The following is a 26,896-nucleotide window of genomic DNA, read 5'->3' as shown; positions in this document are numbered from 1 at the left end:
ATCCTTCATTAAAAATGTATCCAACTATTTAATCTACTTACATCTCCAACAGGAACAACTCCCTCAAAATGTGTTTCTTAGATGTACGACCCAAATTGATTTAAAAAAATCTAAATCCTGCCTGTCACATATTCATCAAGATTTTTAAAAACATCTTAAAGAAATATTCTGAAATATTTTTAGCTTTCCACATAACTTCAGGGTACTATATATAATCTTACTCCGATAAAACTAAATTGTAGTTTGTAACTATCATCTGACCAGTTTCTTCAATCAAACTTGAACTATGAAAGAAATAAGAGTACTAATCTTAATTTTCATTCATTTTTAAAAGATATTTAGTTCATAAATACATATGCTCATTAAATAGTAATAGCTAATATTATAGTTACTAGGAAGCCACAGTTTTAATTTTTTTAAAAAAGAATACACAACATGGTTTACCTTTAAAAAACGCAACTTCACTACTTACATCTTATATATACACCTACCTTTTGGGATTCTTGCTATGTGACCGAGACCTAAAAAAAAAAGAATATCTATTTTTAGAAAAGTAACTATAAATGACAAAAAGTGCAGTGGTGCACTTTTTAAAAATATTCTTCCTGATGCCCGATTTTTATATTAATTTTATAAATGTAAGGCATTTTATATTAATTTACTTTCATATTAATATAACTTAAACCAATTCTACAGAAACCACTTCCCAAACTAGAAATAATTCTTTGTTATTTGTACTTCTGTCATTTCTCCTTTCCCTCTATGAATTTCGATGGTCTGAGATGCATACACTTTGGAATTACAACCTCATTCTATAAACCCTAGAACACCAAATTCAATCTTAACAATACCTGTGACTTAACATGACACATGACACTCTTACATAAAGCACTCTTCACATTTCCTGGCATACATATGCTCATCAAATAGTAATAGCGAATATTATGGTTACTAGGAAGCCACAGTTATAATTTTTTTAAAAAGAATACACAACATGGCTGAGACATGGCTTTGGACTCAGCCTGATGGAAGTTTTCACTCTGGTTCCACCACTCACCACATGTGTGACCTGGGCAGGTTATCTATCTTCCCTCAGCTTAGTTGATCATTCGGAAAAGAGGAAAAGTGATATAGATTTCCCAGGGGATTGTAAGGATTAGATGAACTAACACAGGTAGAATCTTAGCATGGTGCCTGGCACACAACAGAAATAAATGATAGTAATTTGTATCATTACCCTTTTAAACTATAGTTGGAATTCTTGGAATCCCAGCTTGTTTAATTGTACACTTGTAACTTCCTCACTTCCATACTTAGCTACAATATTTTCTCAAGTTCACAGATTTAAAAAAAAGAAAAACTTTAAAACATTTCTGAAATAGTGCATTTTATAATCAATGTTAAAAGAAATGTGCCACTTGGCAATAAAAAGGAGTAAGATGTAACATACTTTCTCATCTACCAGTGTGAAAACATAGTACTTCAAATAATATTTTCCCTCATTTTACTGTCACCTCAGTTGAATCATTTATATTAGTGGCACTAAATTCAGAATTTTAACTTAAACTGAGGTTTGTAATGCCATTTATATTGTCTTTAAATATTATAATACTGGGCAATATTCCTACAGAAACTTCAAGTGTACACAAAACAGAAATAAAGCTCTGACTTAAAATTCATGGTAAATGAACAATACATCTAGCTCAGTGGAGGAATGACAGCACTTGCCCTAAAAAGGGAAGATGCCTACACGTAGCTTTGTTATATTTAAATATTCTAAATATGAAGAATAACATTACTTCATCAACTAGTGAGTATCAATATAAAAGAATTGTGTGTATTTAGGTTATTATTAAATTAGGATTTTTAATAGCATCTATAATTGAAGAAATATCAAAGTATAATGTAAAGTAATACAAAAGAAAAAAAAAACAACCCCAAACCTTATATCAACAAAGATACAATATACCATAAAACTAAAAATAGTTCTATGCCAGCCTGGTATAAATCTAGCCTGTTATGAAAAAAATCAGAGGGCTAGAAAAGGGCTTTGTATAAAATTTACAAAACAGAAAGGTATGAAGCACATATTTATTCACTTTTCCATATACTTTGGTGGAAATCACTTTGACATAAATGGCTGTAAGTTAATATACCTGTACAAACACTGTTTCACGTGGTAGTATTTTAAAGAGTACACAGAAAATTCCCATGTCCAGGTTCTTTAACATCTAAAAATTTTTTTATTAATCACATCTCTTCTTAAAATTGGGAATATTCAACTTGGGACACTTGGACTATTCAACTAATTACTCCATACCTCCTCAGCTTCTCCCTTTCTTCTCTCTCCCTTTCCTCTCTTCGTTTCAGACGTTCCTGGTTTCTTTTCTCCTGCTTCTCAGCTACAACTCTCTTAAAAAGAAAAAAAAGAGACAGTTTAAATTGTATTGGTTCCATTCTTATTCAGCATTAATCTTAAACTTTACCATATCTGTTTCTAATATAGTTCAAATGACATAAAAACCTGTTTAATAACAATTCAATTTGAAGTTTGTCAGGTACAATAATCATTAGGCTCAAGTCTGGTTTCCAAAATCCTTGGAACCACTTTTGGGAACACTTGTAAAATTTCATGTTCCTCCATGACTTCTTAATGATATTTCAAAATCACATCTATAAGATTTTCCTCCTCCAATTGTTTCCTAGCCTTATCTTGCATTTTTTAAAGCACATCAACCATTATAAATCATTCTAAGATCTCATGCTTGATGATTTCCAATACAGAAATGTCAGAAATGTCTTCATTAACTTCCAATTAACACCCTGATGCTACTTTCAAAAATTCCAGTAAAACATTATATAGTTCTGTTGCTAGGTCTGTACCTGCAAACATTCCAAGTAGGCACCATTTTTGAGTTTTAATTTAGAGCCCCAAACGATATGCTGTAGTGCAACTACTCTTTTTTTAATAGAAACTTTTTTTTGTTGAGTCTGGCCAGGCTCTTGTGGGTTTTTTGGGGTTACTGCTGAGGAGTGACCACTCTCGAATTACTTTGGTATTCAAGAGTTCATTCGAGTCTCATTCCTTGCATTCACATGCGGCACAGTCACAGTAGCTAGAGCCACACGCAGGCTACTTCCATTAACCGGGAAGTTCTGTCTCCAGCTCTGTGGCTGCTTAGCGGTCCCTCCCTTGACTATATCATAACTTACTATTAAATCCCCTAATTTTGGACATTGACATTATTTCTAAATTTATTTAAAATGTGGTAATAAACCATAAACATTCTTGCATATAAACCTTACTGCCACAGTATTTAAAAAACTAGGCACAAGATTGTTGAAAAATAAACTGATTATATCCATTGACTCTGCTTATGTGTACCTCTTCAGAAAATACTCTCCCAATTTTTGTTTGCTTATTTTCTCAAAAGAACTCAGCATATGAGAACTGTGTTGCCTTTCTCACAAAAGCCTATGTATTTAAGTGACAGTGATTGTCCTTTTTTAAAAAAATAGGTCTCATTCTAAGTTGTTTCTGAGATGGGGCAGGAGCATTAAAAAAAAAACAAAACCTGTAAGTCCTGCATGCTTGCTAATATTTGGTGAAGAACTGCAAAATATTTCAAATACATAATTGGGCTCATTTTTTTCAATCTCCCTTTAAATAGTGGTATATTACTATTTATTTTTTTGAAAAGAAAATAACAATGTACTGTATGCAAGAATTAGTTTAGAACCCAGTTTGCAAGATTCATAAATCAACATCATCTCCAACACAAAATATTACCTCCCAGAATAAGGGCACAGTATTTAAAAATATGTTTCTTACACATCATTCATTAAACCAGCTGCTATCTCCATTTATGATCCTACACTATCCAGTACGAATTTTTAACAGAATCATAGTCACAAATACTACATAAAAGACAACTAATACAGATCAACAGAATGAGTGACTAAATTTGATAAAGTGAGGGATATTAATTTACCAATGTACCTTTAATTCTTCAAGCTTCTCTCTTATTTCAATAAATCCCAGGTGCAGTTTACCCCCAAAATGATCAGCCAGTCGTCTATCATTATCATGAAGACCTAAATAGGCAGAGCAGACTTCACAAACTCGAAGTTTCTGCTGCTGGAAACTGGAAGCTGGCATAGAATTCCGATAAACTTCCTAAACAAAAGTGAGAAAACCAATGTTCATTTAAACCTACTTGAAATCATACAGTTATACAAAATACACTATGTTTATACCAAAAATGCATTCTCGTGATTACACTAAGGCATGATTATTTTGTCATGAAAATTATAGATTCCCCATTACCTCCATCCTCTGTCCTCAGGACCTCTCCAATGGAGGTGAAAGTTCCAACCCTCTAATACATTTTGTTGCAAACTACCATAACAATTCTACCATGATACAGAACATGACTTTCTGAAAAGATTTTTCTCAGTGTTCTACAATGTTATGTTTTCTATAATTTTTGTTATTTGAGATGTGGCAATTCCAAAACTATACATCAATGAAGGACCAAGGAAACAGAAGTAGCCCAGGCTTGCAGAGAAGGACTGTATGCCTTCTATATCGTTATAGCTTCCTTTCATTTCCTTTCCCACATACCACTTTGTCCCTTCCAAAAAGTGTACACAAATGATAAGACTTTCCTCTCACATGAGTAGTTCTGTAAGACAAGAGATGAATGGTGCCTTATTCTGGTTTTTGTTTGCCTCAATGTGAATTCCTGATTCAGATAATTGTGCTGTGGTCATATAATAAAATATCCTTGTTTCTAGGAAATACATATCAAAGTATTTAGGGATAAAGAGGAATCCTATCTGTAACTTACTTTCAGACAGTTCAAATACACACACAGGAGGAGAATGATAAAGCAAATGTGGTGAAATATTAACATTTGGGGAATCTGGGTGAAGGATTAGGGGAATTCTTTATACTCTTAACTTTACTAAATAAATTTAAAATGTTTTAAAAAGGGAAAATACAAACACATAACACACAAAGGCAAGTAACTCACTTTTTGTGACTTACAGGTCCCCTTCTTTCTATTTACACACAGAGAAAAGGCTTTAGGCTTAGTGGCCATATTGGTACCACAAACTGGTAAGCATAAAGATGAATCCATATAGGAAGAACAGCTAACCATAAAACTGGAAGTAATAGGCTAGATGGCATCATGGAGCTGATTGCCAGTCCCAGACTCCCTAACTATGAGTATTGATTAAATGAGAAAAACAAAACCCTGCTATGGTTAAGCCATCATAAGTTTTCTATTAATGTCAGCTGAACACAATCTGTAATGGGTCAGTAAATTTTTTTTGGCCTGTCCTCAGTAAAAAATCAACTGATGATAACACATGTATTAAGAGGCTAAAGATGTTAAGCTACAGACATTAAGATGTTAAGATGTGATACTAGTAAATCTTCAAGTACATACATACGAGATTTTATGAAAACTGCAGTATATGGGAGGAAAGTAATACTGGCTTCATGACCAGTCTTTTTTTATTTATTATTTATTTTTTTATTAAGGTATTATTGATATACACTATTATGAAGGTTTCACATGAAAAACAATGTAGTTACTACATTCACTCCTATTATCAAGTCCCCCCCTTACCCCATTGCAGTCACTGTCCATCAGTGTAGTAAGATGCCAGAGTCACTATTTGCCTTCTCTGTGCTACACTGTCTTCCCCATGATCCACCCCCAACCATGTGTGCCAATCATAATACCCCTCAACCCCCTTCTCTCTCCCTCCCTCCCCGCCCTCCTACACCCCACTCCCCTTTGGTAACTGCTTGGAGTCTGTAAGACCAAAGAGTCTTTTGGAAAAATAAACTAGCTATAAAATACTTTACTTTTTAAAATTAATAGTTTATTTTCTGGATTGATATTAATTACATATGAAGAAATAAATATTAAGACATTAAAATTAACAATAATGGCTACATTGTATATCTTGTTCCATCCTATTACCTTTAACCTGTGTCTTTATATTTAAAGTGGATTTCTTGTAGCTAGCATACAGCTAAGTCCAGCTTTTTAAAGACTCCAGTCTCACAATCTCTGCCTTTTAATTAGAATGTTTAGATCATACATTTAACATACCTCCTGGTGCAACGAGTTTAAATCTACCATCCTGCTATTTATTTTCTATGTGTTCAATCTGTTGTTTGTTCCTGTTTTCCTGCCCTCTTTTGGGTTAAGTATTTTTTAGGATTCTACTTTATTTCTACTACTAGTTTTCTACATTAAAGATAACTTTAGTGCCTCATATCAAATTTACCGAGTATCATAATTCTTCCAAGTGGTAAAGATACCTCAAGACAAATGCTGGGCATAGAAGCTACAGGGCATAAATATGCAAAGAAATAAAAAGCTAACCATTTCAAACAATAAGGCTTCTCTCTCACTTACCAACTTTACATCTCCCTGTATGGCCCCGGAAGATGACTGGTTAGCCAGAGACGGGTAAGATTCCTCAAGGGAGGAACAACCTAAGACAGGCACAGTCGCAGGGGGGTCATCAGGTGAGAAATTGGGGATCAACAGAGGTGAGGCTTAGAACCTCACCCCCCCGTTCTGAGTGAAATCTTCTGCATACGTGGATGTTTTATTGCCCTTCTCTAGCTTGGATTAACACATAGTCTACAGGCACACACTTGATCATCTACATTTGCTCTCTTACAACACTAAACTATGTTTTCTACCTTTATCTTGTATCTACCTACCATTTCAGCATTTTATTATTAAAAATAATAATAATAAAGAGAGAAATGTGGTATCCACATATAAATCAAGTATAAAAATCAAATGAGTATTCATATTTGAACTGTTTATAGTTCATAATGCATGAGCAAAACCGAAGGTTTCTGTGATGGCTGCCCCTGTACTGTTCACCATGTAAGAACTTATTCACTATGTAAGAATTTGTTCTCCATGTAAGAACTTGTTTGTTATGCCTCAGAAGATTGGAGACTGATGAAAATTAGGCTTGGGGTGGATTAATGATTGTGCATTGAGCACTGACTCCCCTATACAGAATTTTATTGTTGTTAACAACCATTTGATCAATAAATATGAGAGATGCCCTCACAAAAAAAAAAAAGATAACTTTAATGGTTTATCTGGGCTTTATAGCACATTAATTTACAAAGAAAGATAGAGAGGCTTTATTAGTATCAGACAAAGGAGATTTCACAAACAAGGAACATTAGTAGGGATAAGGAAGGAATTTCAAAATAACAAAGAGTTCTATTAATCAAAGATGTAACAATCCTAAATGTGTATTAACCTAATAACAGAGCTTCCAAAATACATGAAACAAAAACCAACAAAATGGAAAGCATAAACAGATGAATCCAGTATTATAGTTAGAGACTTCAACTCTCCTCTTAGTAAGTAATAGAACAAGTAAACAGAAAATTGGTAGGATAAAGACTTGAACAAAGCTATCAACTTAAATCAGTTGACATTTACAGAACACTCCATTTAACAGGGTAAAATATCCAAGTGCAGATGAAATATTCACCAAGACAGACCATATGCAGGGCTGCAAAACAAGTATTAACATATTTAACAGAACTGAAATCCCACAAATATTCTCTACCACAACAGAATTAAAGTAAAATCAGCAACAAAAATATTTGGAAAAAAACACACCGAATATTTAAGAACTAAACACACCCCTAAATAACCCATAGGTCAAAGAAAAAATCACAAACATAATTACAAGTATTTTGAAATGAATGAAAATGAAAACACAACAAATGAAAATCCTGTGGGATGCAACTGTAGTCATGCTTAGAAGAAAACTTACAGCATTAAATAGTCTAAATCAATGATCTAAGCTTCTGCCTTCAGAGGCTAGAATAAGAAACAAACCCAGGTTGCGATAGTTAGAAACAATGGAGACTATAGCAAAATGAGAGTACAATCCCATCTGAAGGCATTCGATTTTCTTAAAAAACATCAAGTGGGTCAAATAATAGATCTCTGCAAGATATCAGATTCTGACCTGTGCTGTGGAGGAAGAATGAGAGGCAGCTTCCAAAGTACTAGCATTATTCTGAGGTGAAAAGAGAAGGGAGAATACTATAGGTGCATGGAAACGAGGTATCACAGAGACAATGTACATGTTATGTGTGTGTGCATGTCTCTTACATGTGTATGACTCGCTAGTTTAGCCAATTTCATTTACCAGTATTAATTTCAACAGAACAATGGCCTTAAATTTGAAACCACCACTAAGTTTGATACACAACCCATTAGTATGACATGGACTAATATTTTTAAATAGTCTTAAATTCCCTCTAATAGTAATAAGTTTTCAGTAATTTCCAAATAGATGTTCTTAAGAAGTATAGATATCAAAGCTCTATAAACTACTATAAAGGATTTAGTTACCTCTGCTTCTCTTTTCTTTGCTCGCGCTTTCTCTACTTCATCCATTACTTTCTGGGATTCTTCCACATTCCCTTCAGCTCCTAGTTGTTCCACCTTAGCCAATAATTTACCAATTTCTTCATTTAACTCATGAACACGTTCTGCCTAGAAAGAAACAGAAAAGATCATGAATAAAATGTAGAATGAGTTGTCAAAGTTCAAAATATTTACGAAATATTCAGAAAAGGCTTGTTATTGTATCTAAGATAATATAAGTATAAGAAATGCTTTCTGAGCATATCATTAGCGAATTGGTGGGACATTGGGTTGTTTTGATTTACTTCAGTGAGTCAGCAATACAACTCATCTTAATAAAATGATCAACAAAATCTATAGTTATACTGTTTATACTGTTTCCCAAACTTACCCTGTTGTCTTCTGCCTCTTTGACTTTGCACATACTATTCCCACTTCCTACGATGTCTTACCTCTCTTGCCTGACTAGTGGATATCTATTCATTCAACAAGATACAACTCAAAAGTCTATTCTGTGAAATATTCTTGTCAGGCCATCACCAGATCTCACCCCCACTTAAACACGTAAGCACAGCCTACCCTCCACTTTGTGCCACCTTTATATTTTTATAAGTTACCTTTATATGTATCATACCATTTTAAAGATAGCTGTTTATATTTCCTATCTTCATATTTGTAATGCCCAAAATATAGCACGGGCTCAAATACAAGTTAAAACAACAAACTGGTGGATACTCGTTAAAGCAAATACATGGCTTTAGAGTACAACAGGTCTCACTTGCTGCCACACAAATCACCAGCTGTGTAATTCTGACAGTACTTAACCCGAACCCACTTCCTCATCTGAGGAGTAGGGATAAACCTATCTCACAAAGGTGTAAGAAATGAGAGAATGTGCCTTGCATATACATGACACAGCACATTATTAATTTTCATTATATTAGCATGGCTCCACTTCTCCCTTAATTCATGTCTTTCCACTGGGATTAATTCTTGTCTTTTTGGGATGCTGATTAGAACAAACTAACTCTGTTTGTTTGTTCGTTCATTCATTATTTTGGTATCATTAATGTACAATTACATGAGCAACAATGTGGTTACTAGAATCCCCCCATTATCAAGTCCCCACCACATACCCCAATTACAGTCACCGTCCATCAGCATAGTAAGATGCTACAGAGTCACTATTTCTCTTCTCTGTGTTATACTGCCTTCCCCATGCCTCCCACCCCCTATATTATGTGTGCTAATCGTAATGCCCCCTTTCCCCCCTTATCCCTCCCTTCCCACCCATCCTCCCCAGTCCCTTTCCCTTTGGTAACTGTTAGTCCATTCTTGGGTTCTGTGATTCTGCTGCTGTTTTGTTTCTTCAGTTTTTTCTTTGTTCTTATACTCCACAGATGAGTGAAATCATTTGATACTTGTCTTTTCCCACCTGGCTTATTTCACTAAGCATAATACCCTCTAGCTCCATCCATGTTCAAATGGTAGGATTTGTTTTCTTCTTATGGCTGAATAATATTCCATTGTGTATATGTACCACATCTTCTTTATCCATTCATCTACTGATGGACACTTAGGTTGCTTCCATTTCTTGGCTATTGTAAAAATAGTGCTGTGATAAACATAGGGGTGCATATGTCTTTTTGAAACTGCATGCCTGTATTCTTAGGGTAAATTCCTAGGAGTGGAATTCCTCAGTCAAATGGTATTTCTATTTTGAGTTTTTTGAGGAACCTCCACACTGCTTTCCACAATGGTTGAACTAATTTACATTCCCACCAGCAGAGTAGGAGGGTTCCCCTTTCTCCACATCCTCGCCAACATTTGTTGTTGTCTGTCTTTTGGATGGTGGCCATCCTTACTGGTGTGAGGTGATATCTCATTGTGGTCTTAATTTGCATTTCTCTGATGATTAACGATGTGGAGCATCTTTTCATGTGCCTGTTGGCCATCCATCTGAATTTCTTTTTTGCAGAAGTATCTATTCAGATCCTCTGCCCATTTTTTAATTGGATTAATTGCTTTTTATTTGTTGAAGTGTGTGAGCCCTTTATATATTTTGGATGTCAACCCTTTGTCGGATTTGTCATTTATGAATATATTCTCCCAAACTGTAGGATGCCTTTTTGTTCTATTGATGGTGTCCTTTGCTGTACAGAAGCTTTTCAGCTTGATATAGTCCCACTTGTTCATTTTTGCTTTTGTTTCCCTTGCCCATGGAGATATGTTCATGAAGAAGTTGCTCATGTTTATGTCCAAGAGATTTTTGCCTATGTTTTTTTCTAAGAGTTTTATGGTTTCATGACTTACATTCAGGTCTTTGATCCATTTTGAATTTACTTTTGTGTATGGGGTTAGACAATAATCCAGTTTCATTCTCTTACATGTAGCTGTGCAGTTTTGTAGACACCAGCTGTTGAAGAGGCTGTCATTTTCCCCACTGTATATCCATGGCTCATATTAATTGATCATATATGCTTGAGTTAATCTGTGGACTCTCTATTCTGTTCCACTGGTCTATGGGTTTGTTCTTGTGCCAGTACCAAACTGTCTTGATTACTGTGGCTTTGTAGTAGAGCTTGAAGTTGCGAAGCGAGATTCCTCCCCCACCGCACCTGCTTTATTCTTCCTTGTCAGGATTGCTTTGGCTATTTGGGATCTTTGGTGGTTCCATATGAATTTTTGAACTATTTGTTCCAGTTGGTTGAAAAATGCTGTTGGTATTTTGTTAGGGATTGCATTGAATCTGTAGATTGCTTTAGGCAGGATGGCCATTTTCACAATATTAATTCTTTCTACCCAAGAGCCTAGATGAATTTCCATTTGTTAGTGTCCTCTTTGATTTCTCTTACGAGTGTCTTATACTTTTCAGGGTATAGGTCTTTCACTTCCTTTGTTAGGTTTATTCCTAGGTATTTTACTCTTTTTTTTTTTATTGAAGGGTAGTTGACACACAGTATTACATTAGTTTCAGGTGTACAACACAGTGATTCAACATTCATATACATGATAATTCTAGGTACCAGCTATCACCATACCAAGTTGTTACAATATTTTGACTATATTCCTTATGCTATACATTACATCCCGGTTACTTATTTATTTTACAATTGGAAGTGCATGTATATATATATATATATATATATATATTTTGTGCGGGCATCTCTCATATTTATTGATCAAATGGTTGTTGACAACAATAAAATTCTCTATAGGGGGGTCAATGCTCAATGCACAATCATTAATCCACCCCAAGCCTAATTTTCGACAGTCTCCAATCTTTTGAAGCTTAACAAACAAGTTCTTACATGGAGTACAAATTCTTACATAGTGAATAAGTTACATGGTGAACATTACAGGGGCAGCCATCACAGAAGCTTTCAGTTTTGCTCATGCATTATGAACTATGAACAGTCAGTTCAAATATGAATATTCGTTTGATTTTTATACTTGATTTATATGTGATACCACATTTCTCTCTTTATTATTATTATTTTTAATAAAATGCTGAAGTGGTAGGTAGATACAAGATAAAGGTAGAAAACATAGTTTAGTGTTGTAGGTATTTTATTCTTTTAGATGCAATTGTGAATGGAATTGTTTTCCTGATTTCTCTTTCTGCTAGTTCATCATTAGCGTACAGGAATGGAACAGATTTCTGTGTATTGATTTTGTATCGTGCAACTTTGCTGAAATCAGGTATTAGTTCTAGTAGTTTTGCAGTGGAGTCTTGAGGGTTTTTTATGTACAATATCATGTCATCTGCAAACAGGGACAGTCCAACTTCTTCCTTAACAATCTGGATGCCTTTTCTTTCTTTGTGTTGTCTGATTGCCGTGGCGAGGACCTCCAGAATTATGTTGAATAAAAGTGGGGAGAGTGGGCATCCTTGTCCTGTTCCTGATCTTAGGGGAAAAGCTTTCAGCTTCTCGCTGTTAAGTATGATGCTGGCTGTGGGTTTGTCATATATGGCCTTTATTATGTTGAGGTACTTGTCCTCTATACTTATTTTGTTGAGAGTTTTTATCCTGAATGGATGTTGAATTTTGTCGAATGCTTTTTCAGCATCTATGGAGATGATCATGTGGTTTTTGTCCTTTCTGTTGATGTGGTGGATGATGTTGATGGATTTTCAAGAGTTGTACCATCCCTCACTCCAGTTTGAAAAAGACAGATGCACCCCTATGTTTATCACTGCACTATTTACAATAGCCAAGATATGGAAGCAACCTAAATGTCCATCAGTAGATGAATGGATAAAGAAGATGTGGTACAAATACACAATGGAATATTACGCAGCCATAAGAAGAAAACAGATCCTACCATTTGCAACAACATGGATGGAGCTAGAGGGTATTATGCTCAGTGAAATAAGCCAGGCAGAGAAAGACAAGTACCAAATGATTTCACTCATATGTGGAGTATAAGAACAAAGGAAAACTGAAGGAACAAAACAGCAGCAGAATCACAGAACCCAAGAATGGACTAATAGTTACCAAAGGGAAAGGACTGGGGAGGATGGGTAGGAAGGGAGGGGTAAGGGTGGGGAAAAAGAAAGAGGGCATTACAATTAGCATGTATAGTGTGTGGGGGGCACGGGGAGGGCTGTGCAACACAGAGAAGACAAGTAGTGATTTTACAGCATCTTACTATGCAGATGGACAGTGACTGTGAAGGGGTATGTGGGGGGGACTTATTGAAGGGGGGAGTCTAGTAAATATAATGTTCTTCATGTAATTGTAGATTAATGACACCAAAATTTTAAAAAAAAGAGTTGTACCATCCTTGCATCCCTGAGATGAATCCCACTTGATCATGGTGTATGATCCTCCTGATGTATTTTTGAATTTGGTTTGCTAATTTGTTGAGTATTTCTGCATCTATGTTCATGAGGGATATTGGTCTGTAGTTTTCTTTTTTTGTGGTGTCATTGTCTGGTTTTGGTATTAGAGTGATGCTGGCTTCATAGAATGAGTTTGGAAGTATTACCAACTAACTCTATATAGAAAAAATGAACGTATTGTGGATATTAGGTGACATCAAAAAATTATTAACTTTATAGATGTGATTCTGTGGTTATGTTTTAGAGGGGAAATATGTCTAGAATTTTTTTTGAAATAATGAGATAGCAGAAAACTGATGGCTTTTACTCAGTTGGGATTCACTGGACTGTTTTCACAGCAAAACACTTTCAAAAAGTAGTGATAAAACAGAACATCTGAAGAACACTCAAAACTCAACATTAAGACTATACAAAGACATTTCACTGAAGATTACAGATGGCAAATAAGCAAGTGAAAAAAATCATCACTAGATTCATCATCATTAGTCATCAGGGAAATGCAAATTGAAACCACAATGATATCACTATACACACTTTCAGAATGGATTAAATGAAACACAGTGACATTATTGAATGCTGGCATGGATGTGGAGAAACTGGATCACTAACACATTGCTGGTAGGAATGTAAAGTCATATAGCCACTACAGAATAAAGTTTGGCACTTGCTTTCCAAACTCAAAATGGACTTACAATATGACCCAGAAATTGCATTCTTGGACATGACAACTTAAATCTACACAAAAATCTGTACACAAATATTTACTGCAGCTGTATTGGTATTACCCAGGAACTGGAAACAACCCAAATGTCCTTCCATGTGTGAGTAGTTAAACTGTGATATATTCATACCACTGAATACTACTCAGAATAAAAGGGCATTAACTACCAGTACATAGAACAACTTGTATGTATCTCACAGAAGCTGTGCTGAGTGGAAAACACCAATCTCAGAAGGATATATAATCCATGATTGCATTTATGTAATATTTGGTGAATTAATATTAATTATACAGACAAAATAGATTTCTAGTTCCCAGGGGCTAAGGAAAAAGGCGGATGGGTGTGGCTATAAATGAGTTAACATGATGGAGCCTTGTAATACTTCAGTTGAGTAACTTAATTATGGTGGTAGTTACCCAAGTTATACATGTGATAAAACTGCAAAGAGCTACATACACACTCAAGTGCACTGCATAACTGTGTGAAACCTGAATAAAATTTAAGGACTGGACCAATATCAATTTCTTGGCTTTAATATTTTATTATAGCTATTTAAGATGTTAACCTAAGAGAAGGCTACAGAAGAGGATATAGAATGCCTTGTATGTCTTTGCATGAATTTAATTATTTCAAAATAAAGTTAAAACAAAAGTAGTGAGTTAAAACTACACTTTGTACTAACAAAATGATTGACATTTCTTACCTTTGCTGCTACTTCAGCACTAATCTCTTCTTGAGTTTCTGCTAGTCTTTTCTTAGCCACTTCTGTTCTTCGATCACAATCTGCAATGAATGACTGCAGATGATCCATAGCCTAAAGTGTTTGATTAAAAGACAGTTACTGCCAGAAAAACCAACTTTATTCAGAAATACCTTTAACTCAAAAATTATACTTTAAAAAAATGTGACTATGGAAATAAAAATTTAACAAGCACATTTCAGTTACGAATAGAAAAAAATATTCACCATCTATCAAACTGGCAAAGAGCAAACAATTCCAGTAAGTAGTTTCCCCAGGAAAGGTAAGGCTTTTAGGAAACTGCCACTCTCATATTCCACTGAGGGAGCACAAACCACTGCAGCCTTTATAAAATGGCAATGTTGTGACTGGTGTCAAAAGCCTTAAAAATGTCCCTCAACTTCATAATCTTACTTCCAGAAATTTGTTTTAAGTAATCAGAGATACATGGAAGGATTAATACTCAAAGATTTTCTTCACAGTGTTATTTTAAGAGTGAAAAGTTGTAAATACCCTAAATAGCCAGGTAACACATAGAAATTCTGATCTTCAGCCATTAAAAGGTTTTAATAGAACACTTAAAGACACAAGAAAATGTTCATCATTCATTTGTAAATAAAAAGCAAGTTACAAAATGATATATGTAGAAAGATCTCAATTTTGTAAAGCACAAAAAAATGGAAGTACATAAAACGTTAACAGTAATTATTTCCAAATATATGAATAATTTCTAATATTTGTTTTTCTGTGTTGTTCAAATTTTTCACTATAAAAATGTTACAATCAGGAAAACTTGTCTTTTCAAAGATTAGAACACTGAAAATTTGAGCAGTGTATATTGCAAAAATTCCGGTCAGTACTTATATAAAAAACATGTGTCAGGTATATATATTTGTATGTCTATAATTAATAGTTCACTTAAAAGTAAACTTTTAAGATTTATTCCCAAGTTAAGCAATTTAGACTTTCACACCTTACTATATAGAGATTCAGCTAATTTAAAACAAATGTTTAATTAAAAGTATAAATTATTCAGCACATATCAAATTCTAAAAATGGTTGGTTAATCCAAGAATTTCTTCAAAGTGAAAAGCAGTAAAAGGGTCATTTAAAAGCTTTTATCTGTGATGACAAATACATAACTATTTGATCCTTTTCACTTAGAATTTTTTATCTTTAAACTCACAACAGAAGAAATATATTAAAATTTTCTTATGGGGAAACGGAAGTGGCATCTCAAAGCAGTGAGCCAAAAATTGGACTAACAGTGTTGGGTCAACTAAGTGGCTATCTGGAAAAAGAGAGTTGGATCTAATTTTTCCAACCAGAATACAGTTAAGTTGGCTCAAAGATTTAAGTGTATAAAATACAGCCATAAAAATACCAGAAGAAACCATGGGAAAGATCTCTATCACCTCAGAATAGGGAAGGCCTTTTCAAATTAATTCAACAAATATACCTTTGATAGAAAAAATGTGGAATATAAATGTAGTTTTAATTTGCATTTCTTTTATAGGTGAGTTTGCACATATTTCATGTACAGTTGACCCATGAATAATGTCAGGGGTTAGGGGCACTGACCCCTCACAAAGTGCAGTCAAAAATCAGCATGTAACTTTTGACTCCCCTAAAACTTAACTAAGAGATTACTGTTGGTTGGCAGGAAGTCTTACTGATAATATAAAAAGTTAACATTTTTTATATGTTGTATGTATTATTTCTAAAAGATAGATAAATTTGACAGCTACATACAAATAATGTCCAAGACTACAACCACCAAAAAATAGGTGGTTTAGAAAAATAGGGAAAAAAATGCAACATGTTATTTGAAGGAAGGGACTAGTTTTTATAATATGCAAAATCAGTACATATCAGAAAAATGCTAATATCCAAAATTAGCCTATAGACAAAAAAAATTTTTTAAGTACAGATAGTTCACTGAAAAGGAAATATAAACAAATCTGAAAACAGATGACCCTTGAACAACATGGATTTGAACTGCACATATACATTTACTCATGCTTTGTTCAATAAGTACACTGAATGTTTTCTGGAGATTTGTGATGATTTGGAAAAACTTATTCTAGCTTACCTTAAGAAAACAGTGTATAATACACACAACATATAAAACATGTTAACTTTTTATGTTATCAGTAAGGCTTCCTGTCAACAGCAGTCTCTTAGTTAAGTTTTAGGGGAGTCAAAAGTTACATGCTGATTTTTGACGGCACTTGGTGGGGGGTCAGTGCCCCTAACCCCCGACATTATTCAAGAGTCAACTGTACATGAAATATGTGCAAACTCACCTATAAGAGAAATGCAAATTAAAACTACACTTACATTCCACATTTATTCTATCAAAGGTGCAACGAAACCTTAACAACACACTGCATAGCCATAAAGAAAACAGATGATCTCATATATTACTGGTGGGAGTGTGAATTGATCATTCTTATAGAGAGCAATGTGGCAAAATTACTCTTTGACTCAGTTATTCTATTTCTATACATTTTATAGGTAACTTGATATGTAAAAGTAATGTATTCCATACTGTAATAAAAAAAGACAAAATAATCTAAACATCCACACCCCTACATCTAGATGATGGTAAATTTCTGCTGTATTTTATGCCCACCATATGTCATAATCCCATTACTTTAAGGTGTTTCTCCCAATTATTGCAGCCCCATATTAAATTATGTTTGCATAGATGATTTTCATTTCCGTTAGCAAAAATCCTTGTAAGTTCAGAGAAGTAGATAGGGGGTCCTATTTATCATTTTATCTCCAAAATCAAATATCTAATTACCTTACTGATAAAAAGTATCATAAGATTTATGCTCATCAGTATGTTTTATGTAATGCTTATTGGTATGTTGTGCATAAATAAGAAAGTTTCCCATTTTTAAACAATTCTCATGCTTCTATAAAAACACTATAGTTAGATTTTGAGTTTATCAAGATACCTAAATATTCTATTTAAAATACTTATTTGGTTCAAGACACCTATCTTCTATTTCCTCTAATATTTCTTCTTGGTTTTACCTTTAAAAAATTGTCCTTATCCTTCCTCTAAGTTTATTTTCAGATACAAAAATGCGTATGAATGTAGACATTCACTAGATTATTAAAGGGTCTTATATATAGTAGAAATTAGTTTGCATTTGCTTAAATTGACATTTCCTTACTGATTACTACTTTATTGGGAAGAATATGCTTATTTGCAAAGGAATATATGAACTGCATGACTTTTACACATTTAAAATAGGTTTACTTTGTATTTTTTAAAAATGTTGTTAGTCAATAAAGTATATGATCAATCTTAATTTAGTACTACCCTTCATATAACCACAAAGATAATTTGCTAAGAACCTTTAATCCATAGTCAATATGTTTTAATGCAAAAGATAATCTAACTCATTAAAACAAAGTCACATACATCAAGTTCAAAGAAAAAATCTTGTTCTTTGGATGCAATTTCATAATCTGCCCTTAAAGCCAGGTCATGGACTTTCAGACATTCTCCAAGATCCATTCTCTAGACGGGGGAGAAAAGACACATATTATTGAAAGAGAAAATTCATTCATTAACAACCACAGTTCTCTTCAGAATACATATTAAGTCATACAGATGCTTCTTTATTTATGGACTTCAAATTACAAAATTTCATATGCAAGTATAAAACCTGATGCCAGAAAAAACCACATTGATTCTGTCTACCAACAGATGGGAACAGTGATCACTTTTGTACTTAAAAACAAATGGACAAGGAACAGCCTGTCAGAATATAAAAAAAGCTCCTAGCTTGTATATCAAATATATTTCCGTTGGCTCTTTAATACAGAAAACAAAGCTCATTTAAAATCAAACTCAAAGAATGTGTAAGTCAAATTGCTGAATTTTAGTAAACATACTTTAAAAAACATTCTGATTTTCAAATGAAGATGGAGTCCTCAAACAATAGACTGGTAACCTTAATAATGGATTCCAGACAAGACTCCAGGAAAACTAGTAAAGAGATAATTTTCTAAGACCCAGTACAGGCATACCTCGTTTTATTATGCTTTCTCTATTGCACTTTGTAAATACTGTATTTTTTATAAATTGAAGGTTTGTGGCAGTCCAGCCTTGAGGAAGTCTATTGGTGCCAATTTTCCAAAAGCATTTGCTCACTTATGCCTATGTGTCACACTTTGGTAATTGCTATATTTCAAACTTTTTCATTTTATTGTATTTATGGTGATCTGTATCAGTGATTAAGACTCACTGAAAGCTCAGATGATGTCCAGCATGTTTTAGCAATAAGGTATTTTTTAACTAAGGTATGTTCTGTACATTGGTTTTATAGACACAATGCTATTGCACACTTAATAGACTACAGGATGGTGTAAACGTAAATTTTATATGCTCTGGGAAACAAAAAATTTCATCTGACTCACTTTATTGGGATCATCTTGAACTGACCTATAATATCTCCGAGGTATGCCTGCCTAACCTCACAAAGAACAAATATCTAACCCCACTTACAAGCATGTATCAGAGAAATATAATACTTTTACTGGACCTAGGATTGCTCTACTTGGAATTCTAATTGGATATTATTTACCATATCATAGGCTTTTCTATCTGACACAAAAATTCCTGAAAAATATGTCCATTTTTACATGTATCTGGGCTACCAATAGGTCTGTTATGAAATCCTTTTGGGGAAAAATTGAGGGGAAAAAAGTGGGCTAGATGCAAAGATAATTATAAATGCGATTAATGGGTGATCAAAGTAAAGGATTGATTTTCCAATTGGAGGTATGCTATCCCATCATTGGAACATCTCAATCTCTGGAAGGCTGGAGAAAAGGGAATATAGTAATTCAAAAAGGCAGAGTAAATATTCTTTTGCTTTTATTACAAAAACCATACATAAAGTACAGTAAAACATCTCAACAGTAAAGTCATTCCTTCAATTGCTGCATGAGTTCCCACTGTGCCAAGCACTATGCTAGGTGCTAAGGACATAGCACTAAGTAATACCAATACAGTCTCTGACCTCATGAAGCTGACATTCTGTAAGAGGGGGAACAAATAAATTAACCATAATTGTGTCTCCGAACAAAGTTAAGTGACCAAAAAACTAGAAATGATCCCATTACTATGGGAGCCTAGTTAGGATGAGGTGGTCAGAGAAGACCTTTCTGAAGAGGATACATTTAAACTGGACTTAAAAAGTAAGAGGAAGCAAACCAACATTAGGAAAAGCCAAAGAAAGAGTGTTCCAGCTTTTAACAGAAGATTTAGAAGGCATATTTTTTTATAAATATGCCAGTGAGAATATAAAAACAAGCAAAACGCAGGAACAAAACAGCAGTAGACTCACAGACACTGAGAAGTGACTAGTGTTTACCAAGGGAGGGGATAAAGAGGCACAATAATTCACTTATCACAATATAAATAAGTCATAGGGATGGCAGTACAGCATGGAGAATATAGTCAATGATTCTGTAGCATCTATGCTTATAGATAGTAACCTCACTAGAAGGGGTGAGGATTTAATATGTGTAAGTATTGAACCACTGTGTTATACATTTAAAACCAATATAAGATTGTATATCAATGATACGTCAATAAAAAAATACACCACTGTTAATCAGAGAGAAGTTCCCAGTATCAGGGAACAGGACTAGAGTATCTACAGCACATAGAGCTGAACTTCAGCCTTGTATAGAGTATCTAGAAATGGCTTTAACAATTTAACTTTTTTGCCAACCCCCTGGTTATTTATAGGTAAACAAAAGATAATCGTCATCGATTTTGTACACTATCCTAAGCTAAAAAGGATAGTGAATTCACTGGATAAAGATTCAGAATGATTGGCCAGATAAAATTTAAAAGAAATAAAGATGAAATCTTCTGGTTATACCTAAGATGACAAATTTACAAATAACTAGGTATAAGCAGAAAACTAGCCAAATTAAAAAACTTACTAGTCAAGAGTAGTGGTTACAGTATGGCATGAAATGAGATAAATTTATGTGATATAAAACTAACTTTTAGGGTACTGTATGAGTGTACTGAAGGCTGGTTTTAAGAGCAAACCCCTCTTCTTCAAGAAACATTCTGTGTGCTAACACATTTCAAAAGGAATATGAATAAATTAGTGTCTCAAAAACAAGCTATACAAAAAAAAGCTAGAAAATAGATATAATTAACTGTAGAAGAATCAAGATGTGAACCTAATTATTAATCAACACAGTAAAACTTCTCAGTATGAAGCAGGAATAGATTTTATTATGGTCCCAAAGGACTCGAGAGTCAGATTTTAACTCTCAATGTACTTCCTAATAATCAAAGCTTTCCAAAGATGGAAAAAACTTCTTCAGAAGATAGTGAATTTCCAGACAACTGAGAGATTCAAATGCAGTTTAGACAACCATTTTTCTAGGATTGTAAGGAAAGAATTCAACCATTAGGTAGCTTTATTCTTCCAATACTTAGTTTTTATGACTATCTAAAAAATGTTTCTTTGTAGAACTGTATTATCTCAGTTCTTAATTCTGTAAAGGAACAAATGGTACACCATGAGCAGACAAGGCTTTCTTTGGAAATAAGAAACATTCATCACTACTGTAAAGTCCACACCATACTAATGGCTGTATACAGTTTCACTGTGTTACTGAGCGTGCTAAAATTCTGAGGCCCCACTGCTTATTTCCATCTGCTAGTCTGTAGGCAAACAAAGGAGCCTTATAGTGACAAAGAGCAGCAACTGAAACATTCTACAGACAGGTGAAAATTTAAAGCTGCTAACTGAGCAACATTTATTAAGAAAAAGCTGTAGAAAAAAATGTGTTAATACTTAAAAAAAATGCAGGAAAATAAGACAGGAATGAAAGAAATTAATGGCAAAAGAATGTTGTTACTATCTTTTGCTACACAAGCCTGCCAGTTTCTTAAACAGTAATCACTCCAAGAATCCCCTTTAAATTTGTAGGTATTTCCACAGCTATAGTTGTTAATGAGACACTATGCTTATTTATTTCATCAACTGTTAAGATGTCACAGCTGGAAATGTCACTGATCTGGTTCAATGGTTGCCAACCTGGACCTCAGGAGCTTTTAAATAATATTGATGGAAGGTTTTGAAAATAGGCCCAAGCCCTACCATCCAAACACTGACAACTAAAAGCCTCCCAGAAGTTCTTAATACAGTGTTGAGAGCCACTCACTGATCTAGTTTTATTCCCATTCTGTAGACAAAGGAACTGAAGCCCAGGAAGACTTATTCAAGACAAGTTATTGGAAAATCTAGTTAGACCGATTCCTAGTCTAACACCCCTTCCACTTTACTATGCTAGTTCCAATTATTTCAGTACTAATATGTTTAGATATCATCCCCCATAACATCTAGAAAAGCTCTGCACACAGCAGTCTGCCTTTCCTCTAGTTACTCCCTTACATTTATCCTCTGAGAAACTGTATTTCCAATCTGTTCTCAACAAAAACGTAACATATAAATCTTGCTTCACTGTTTACCCTAAATATCTCTGTCACCCACCATGTTACCCTTTGGCAGGAATTCTAAGCTTTTCCCCCACTCTAAATTTATATCACAACAATCAAAGGAAGAAAAATAACTATGTGGGTCGAGAACAAAATGAACACCAAAAAGGACACAATTACAGCACTGTAGTAGGGTTAGATTTTTGGTGAGAGGAGACTTGGGGGAATGTAGGCCTTGGGGGAGATTTACGGACCGGAGAAAGATTTAATTCACTATAGAATGTAAGTTTGCCAAAGACAAGTATTTTTTATTTCACCCATATGTACCTCTGCCACATAGGAATGCTTAATAAATAATTGCTGAATGAACCAAACTGGGAAAAAAGGGCAGAGATAAACATTTGGCATAAGGCGCCCTGGGCTTAATAAGCAAGAGTTGCCAAGCCATGCCCCAGGACAAAACAGATCTGACCTCTGGAGGGGAAAGGCAGAGACTGTACTCCAGTGATGAAATCAGAACTGATTCTGCTTTTGAGGACAGGTCCATAGTTGGTCATGGCATGGTTCCTTCTGTGGTGGCTTTTTAATCAGATGATTAGGGCCACTGATGGTGCAATAATGCTTTGAACACTAAATGCAAAGATACTTGGTGCTGCTTCTCTTCTGAAATAAGTGAACTTCAAACTGGACAAAAAAAATGTTTGCTTATTTAACTTAAAATGACTATTTGTGACGAAAGCCACAGAAAGTTTTGATTTTAAAACCTAACAAGTAATTTACTTCATAACTAAATTATTCCAACAAGTTTACTCTTAGTGTTTTAAGACATCTAAATTCTTAGATTATACATGAGAAAAATGTTTGTTTTTAACTGGAAAAATTCAGCTCTACATTTTGTCTTCTCCACTCTAAATCTATTTCCTCCACAGTCTTGACCAAATAACTATACTAGATACTGATAACTTCTCTTGTAACCTCACAGCACTCTATTCTCTGTTTTACTGTTTACAAAGTCATTTCTGTCAAGTACTACTACATTATTCCTTTGAAATCCCAAAGCTATCTCCCCAAATGGACTCTAAGCTTCATGAGGAAAACAGTTTCTCTTATTTTTATCCTCCTATATAAAAGACCAAATATAGTACAACTCGTCACTATTAAATAACCTTGATGATTTTACTATGGGATTCTACAACGCAGATCTTGGAGATACCACGGGTTCAGTTCCAGACCACTACAATAAAATATCACAATAATGTGAGTCAAGTGAAATTTTTGGTTTCCCACTGCATATATAGGTTATGTTTACATTATACTGTATTATCTGTTAAGCATACAATAGCATTATATTTAAGAAAAATGTGGATACCTTTAATTTAAAAATACTGTATTGCTAAAACACTCACCATCATCTAGGCTTTCAGTGTGCACACCTTTCTGCTAGCGGAGCCAGCGGAGTCCTGCCTTCATGTTGAAGGCTAGCACCTGATCAGAGTGGTGGCTGCCGACAGTCGGGGTAGCTGGGGTTAATTTCTTAAAATAAGACAGGAATGAATGTTGCCACACTGATTGACTCTTCCTTTCATGAACAATTTCTCCGAAGCATACAATGCTGTTTGATAGCATTTTACCAACAGAACTTCTTTCAAAGTTAGAGTCGATCCTCGCAAACCCTGCTGCTTCATCAACTATGTTCATGTCATATTCTACATCATTTACTTCAACCATCTTCACTAGCAGACTCCATCTCAAGAAATCACGTTCTTCACTCATCTAGAAGGAGCAAGTCCTCATCCATTCAAGTTTTTTCATGATATTATAGCAATTCTGTCACATCTTCCGGCTACACTTCTCGTTTCAGTTCTGCTATTTCCACCACATCTGCAGTTACCTCCTCCCCTGAAGCCTCGTAGCTCTGTCTCACCGTCACCCATGAGGCTGGAATTAACTTCTTCCAAACTCCGTTGGTATTTTGACTTCTTCCCATGAATTATGAATGTTCTTAATGGCATCTAGAATGGTGAGTCCTTTCCAGAAGGTTTTCAATTGACTGCCCAAATCCATAACAAGAATCACTAACTTTCACAGCTACAGCCTTACTAAATGTATTTCTTCAACATGAGACTTAAAAGTCCAAATGACTCCTTGACACACAGGCTGCAGAACGGATGTCATGTTAGCAGCATGAAAACAACACTGACCTCATGTACATCCCCACTGTCAAAGAACAGTAAGCAGTAATAGTTTGAAAGGAATTTTTTTTCTCAGCAGGCCTCAACAGTGAGCTTAGAATATTCAGCAGACCATGTTATAAACAAATGGGCTGTCTTCCAGGTTCTATTGTCCCATTTACAGAACACAGGCAGAGTAGATTTAACATAATTCTTAAGGGCCCTAGGATTTTTGGAATGGTAAATCAACAGTGGCTTCAACAAGTGGACTGGCTGCATTAGCCCCTAACAAGAGAGACAGCCTGTTCTTTGAAGCTTTGAAGCCAGGCACTAACTTCTCTCTCACTATGAAAGTTCTAGGTGGCATCTTCCAAAAGAAAGCTGTTTCTTCTACACTGAAAATCTGTTTAGTGTAACCACCTTCACTAATTATCTTAGCTAAATCTCCTGGTTAACTTGCAGCTTCTCTGTTAGCACTTGCCACTTCACCTCACACTTTCACATTATGGAGACAGCTTCTTTCCTTAAACCCCACAAACTCATATCTTGTAGATTCCAGCTTTTCTTCTGCAGCTTCTCCACCTCTCTCAGTCTTTATAGAATTGAAGTCTGGATCAGACTTCGGCGTAAGAGAATGTTGTGGCTGGTTTGACCTTTTATCTAGACCATTAAAACTTTCTCTGCATCAGCAATAAGGCTCTTTCATTTTCTTATCTTTCATGTGTTCACTGGAGTAGCACTTTTAACTTCCTTCAAGAACTTTCCCTCTACATTAACAACTTGACTAACTGTTTGGCACAAGACTCTGGTCAACAGAGCAGTCATTTATCAATTAAGTTTGCCATCTTATATGGGCATGGTTCATGGCACCCCAAAACAATTACAATATTAGCATCAAAGATCAATGACCACAAACCACAATAACAAACAATAATAATGAGGAAGTTTGAAATACTCCAAGAATTACCGAATGTGACAGAGACACAAATGCTATTGTAAAAATGGTGTCGAAAGACTTAATCAACAAAGGATTGCCACAAACCTTCAATTAAAAAAAAAAAATTGTAGTATCTGTGAAGCACAATAAAATGAGGTATGCTTGTACTTCTAAAAACTTAAGGAAACAATCTAAGTGCACAAAGATAAATGGACAATAAAGTTTAACAGTGGTGTTTTTGATTTAAAACATCAGAAACATTTTAGGAGCCTAGCAATAAAGGTTTGATTAAGTGAATGATGGAATAATGATATGACACATATGGCCAATAGAAATGATGTACCTGATACTACAGGGAGCAAAGAGAAGATGGCAAACAAAGACATATAATAAAATGCCATTTTAGTAAATTCACATACAGACGTTGCTGTGAGGTCGGTTTTTCTGAACTTTTAGATATTAATTGACTAAACACAATGAGTATATATTATTCTTACAATCAGAAAAATCCATGAAGCCACTTTGATTTGAGAGAAAAAAAAATTAACATCAACAAAAGCACATGGAAATTGAACATCAAAATCTACAAATAAAAATGGTATTACAGTAGAGCAAATCAACGGATTGGCTTTTTGTACTGCCAAGTGCAAAGTAATGGCAGTAATACATTAATGAATATATCAGTGATGGAAACTAGCCACAGTAACAGGTCCAAGTACTTGCAAATATTTTGCTTTGTTATATGTTAATACATTTGCTCAGTTCTATGAACTAGATTCTTAAGGGAATTACAAAGCAGTATGAGAAGGTAATTCCTCCTATCAAATAATTTATATTCTCAAGGAAGACACTGAACAAAACCAACAGTTGCAAATGTACACAAAGATGCACATATGAGGATTTCATCACCATGCTACATACCACAGAATCAACAACTGTACCATATTAATAGTCATTGAATAAATAATTTAGGAAAGTCACATTTTGAAATATTATGCAGGCATTGTTAAAAAATGTGAATCACTTAAACCACTAATATGGAGACTTCAGTTAAGTGGAAAAAACTCAAATAATGTAATGCCATTTGTTAAAACACAACACACTCATACTTGTAAATTCACAGAAAGGAGAGTGAAAGATGGTCATTCAATTGTTGACAGGGTTTAGGTCTGGAAAGGGGGATGATATATAATGGGAAATACACGTTTTATGCTTTTTCCTCTTATACTTGAAAACTATATTGCCTAAGTAATAAACAAAATGAGACTGAGCACTGACCACCTCAGAAGACTTCCCTTTACCTCTTATTATCCACCTAACTCTGAAAAACCTACTCCCTACAAGCTTCTCTTTTTTTAAGCGCTTCAGGATTGCTATATGGATAAAATTACAGAATGACTAGATGGTGAAGATGCTGAATGAGTCAACATATACAGAACTTACTCTAAGCAAAGAAGAATGTTTGACTACTTGGACAGAAATGACATGGACGAAGTCTGTTTTAGAAGCCTTAACACTATTGGATGGACTAACAACATGAAG

General features: G+C 34.5%; 1 protein-coding gene across 10 annotated transcripts in view; it reads right to left on the bottom strand.

Annotated features, from left to right (window-relative positions):
- LUC7L2 (LUC7 like 2, pre-mRNA splicing factor) overlaps positions 1–26,896 on the bottom strand; it is a 58,023-nt gene that overhangs the window by 7,700 nt on the left and 23,427 nt on the right. For all 10 annotated transcript variants that reach the window (XM_036905483.2, XM_036905484.2, XM_036905485.2 and 7 more), the window contains 6 exons: positions 18,191–18,289; positions 14,716–14,826; positions 8,430–8,573; positions 4,001–4,177; positions 2,321–2,412; positions 492–521 (listed from right to left, as the gene is read on the bottom strand). In XM_036905483.2, the coding sequence (XP_036761378.1) occupies positions 492–521; positions 2,321–2,412; positions 4,001–4,177; positions 8,430–8,573; positions 14,716–14,826; positions 18,191–18,289 (653 nt within the window). The remainder of the gene's footprint in view (positions 1–491; positions 522–2,320; positions 2,413–4,000; positions 4,178–8,429; positions 8,574–14,715; positions 14,827–18,190; positions 18,290–26,896) is intronic.

The sequence above is a fragment of the Manis pentadactyla genome, chromosome 7, assembly GCF_030020395.1.
Source record: "Manis pentadactyla isolate mManPen7 chromosome 7, mManPen7.hap1, whole genome shotgun sequence".
Classification (NCBI taxonomy): Eukaryota; Metazoa; Chordata; class Mammalia; order Pholidota; family Manidae; genus Manis; species Manis pentadactyla.
This window is presented reverse-complemented; position numbering and strand designations above follow the sequence as displayed.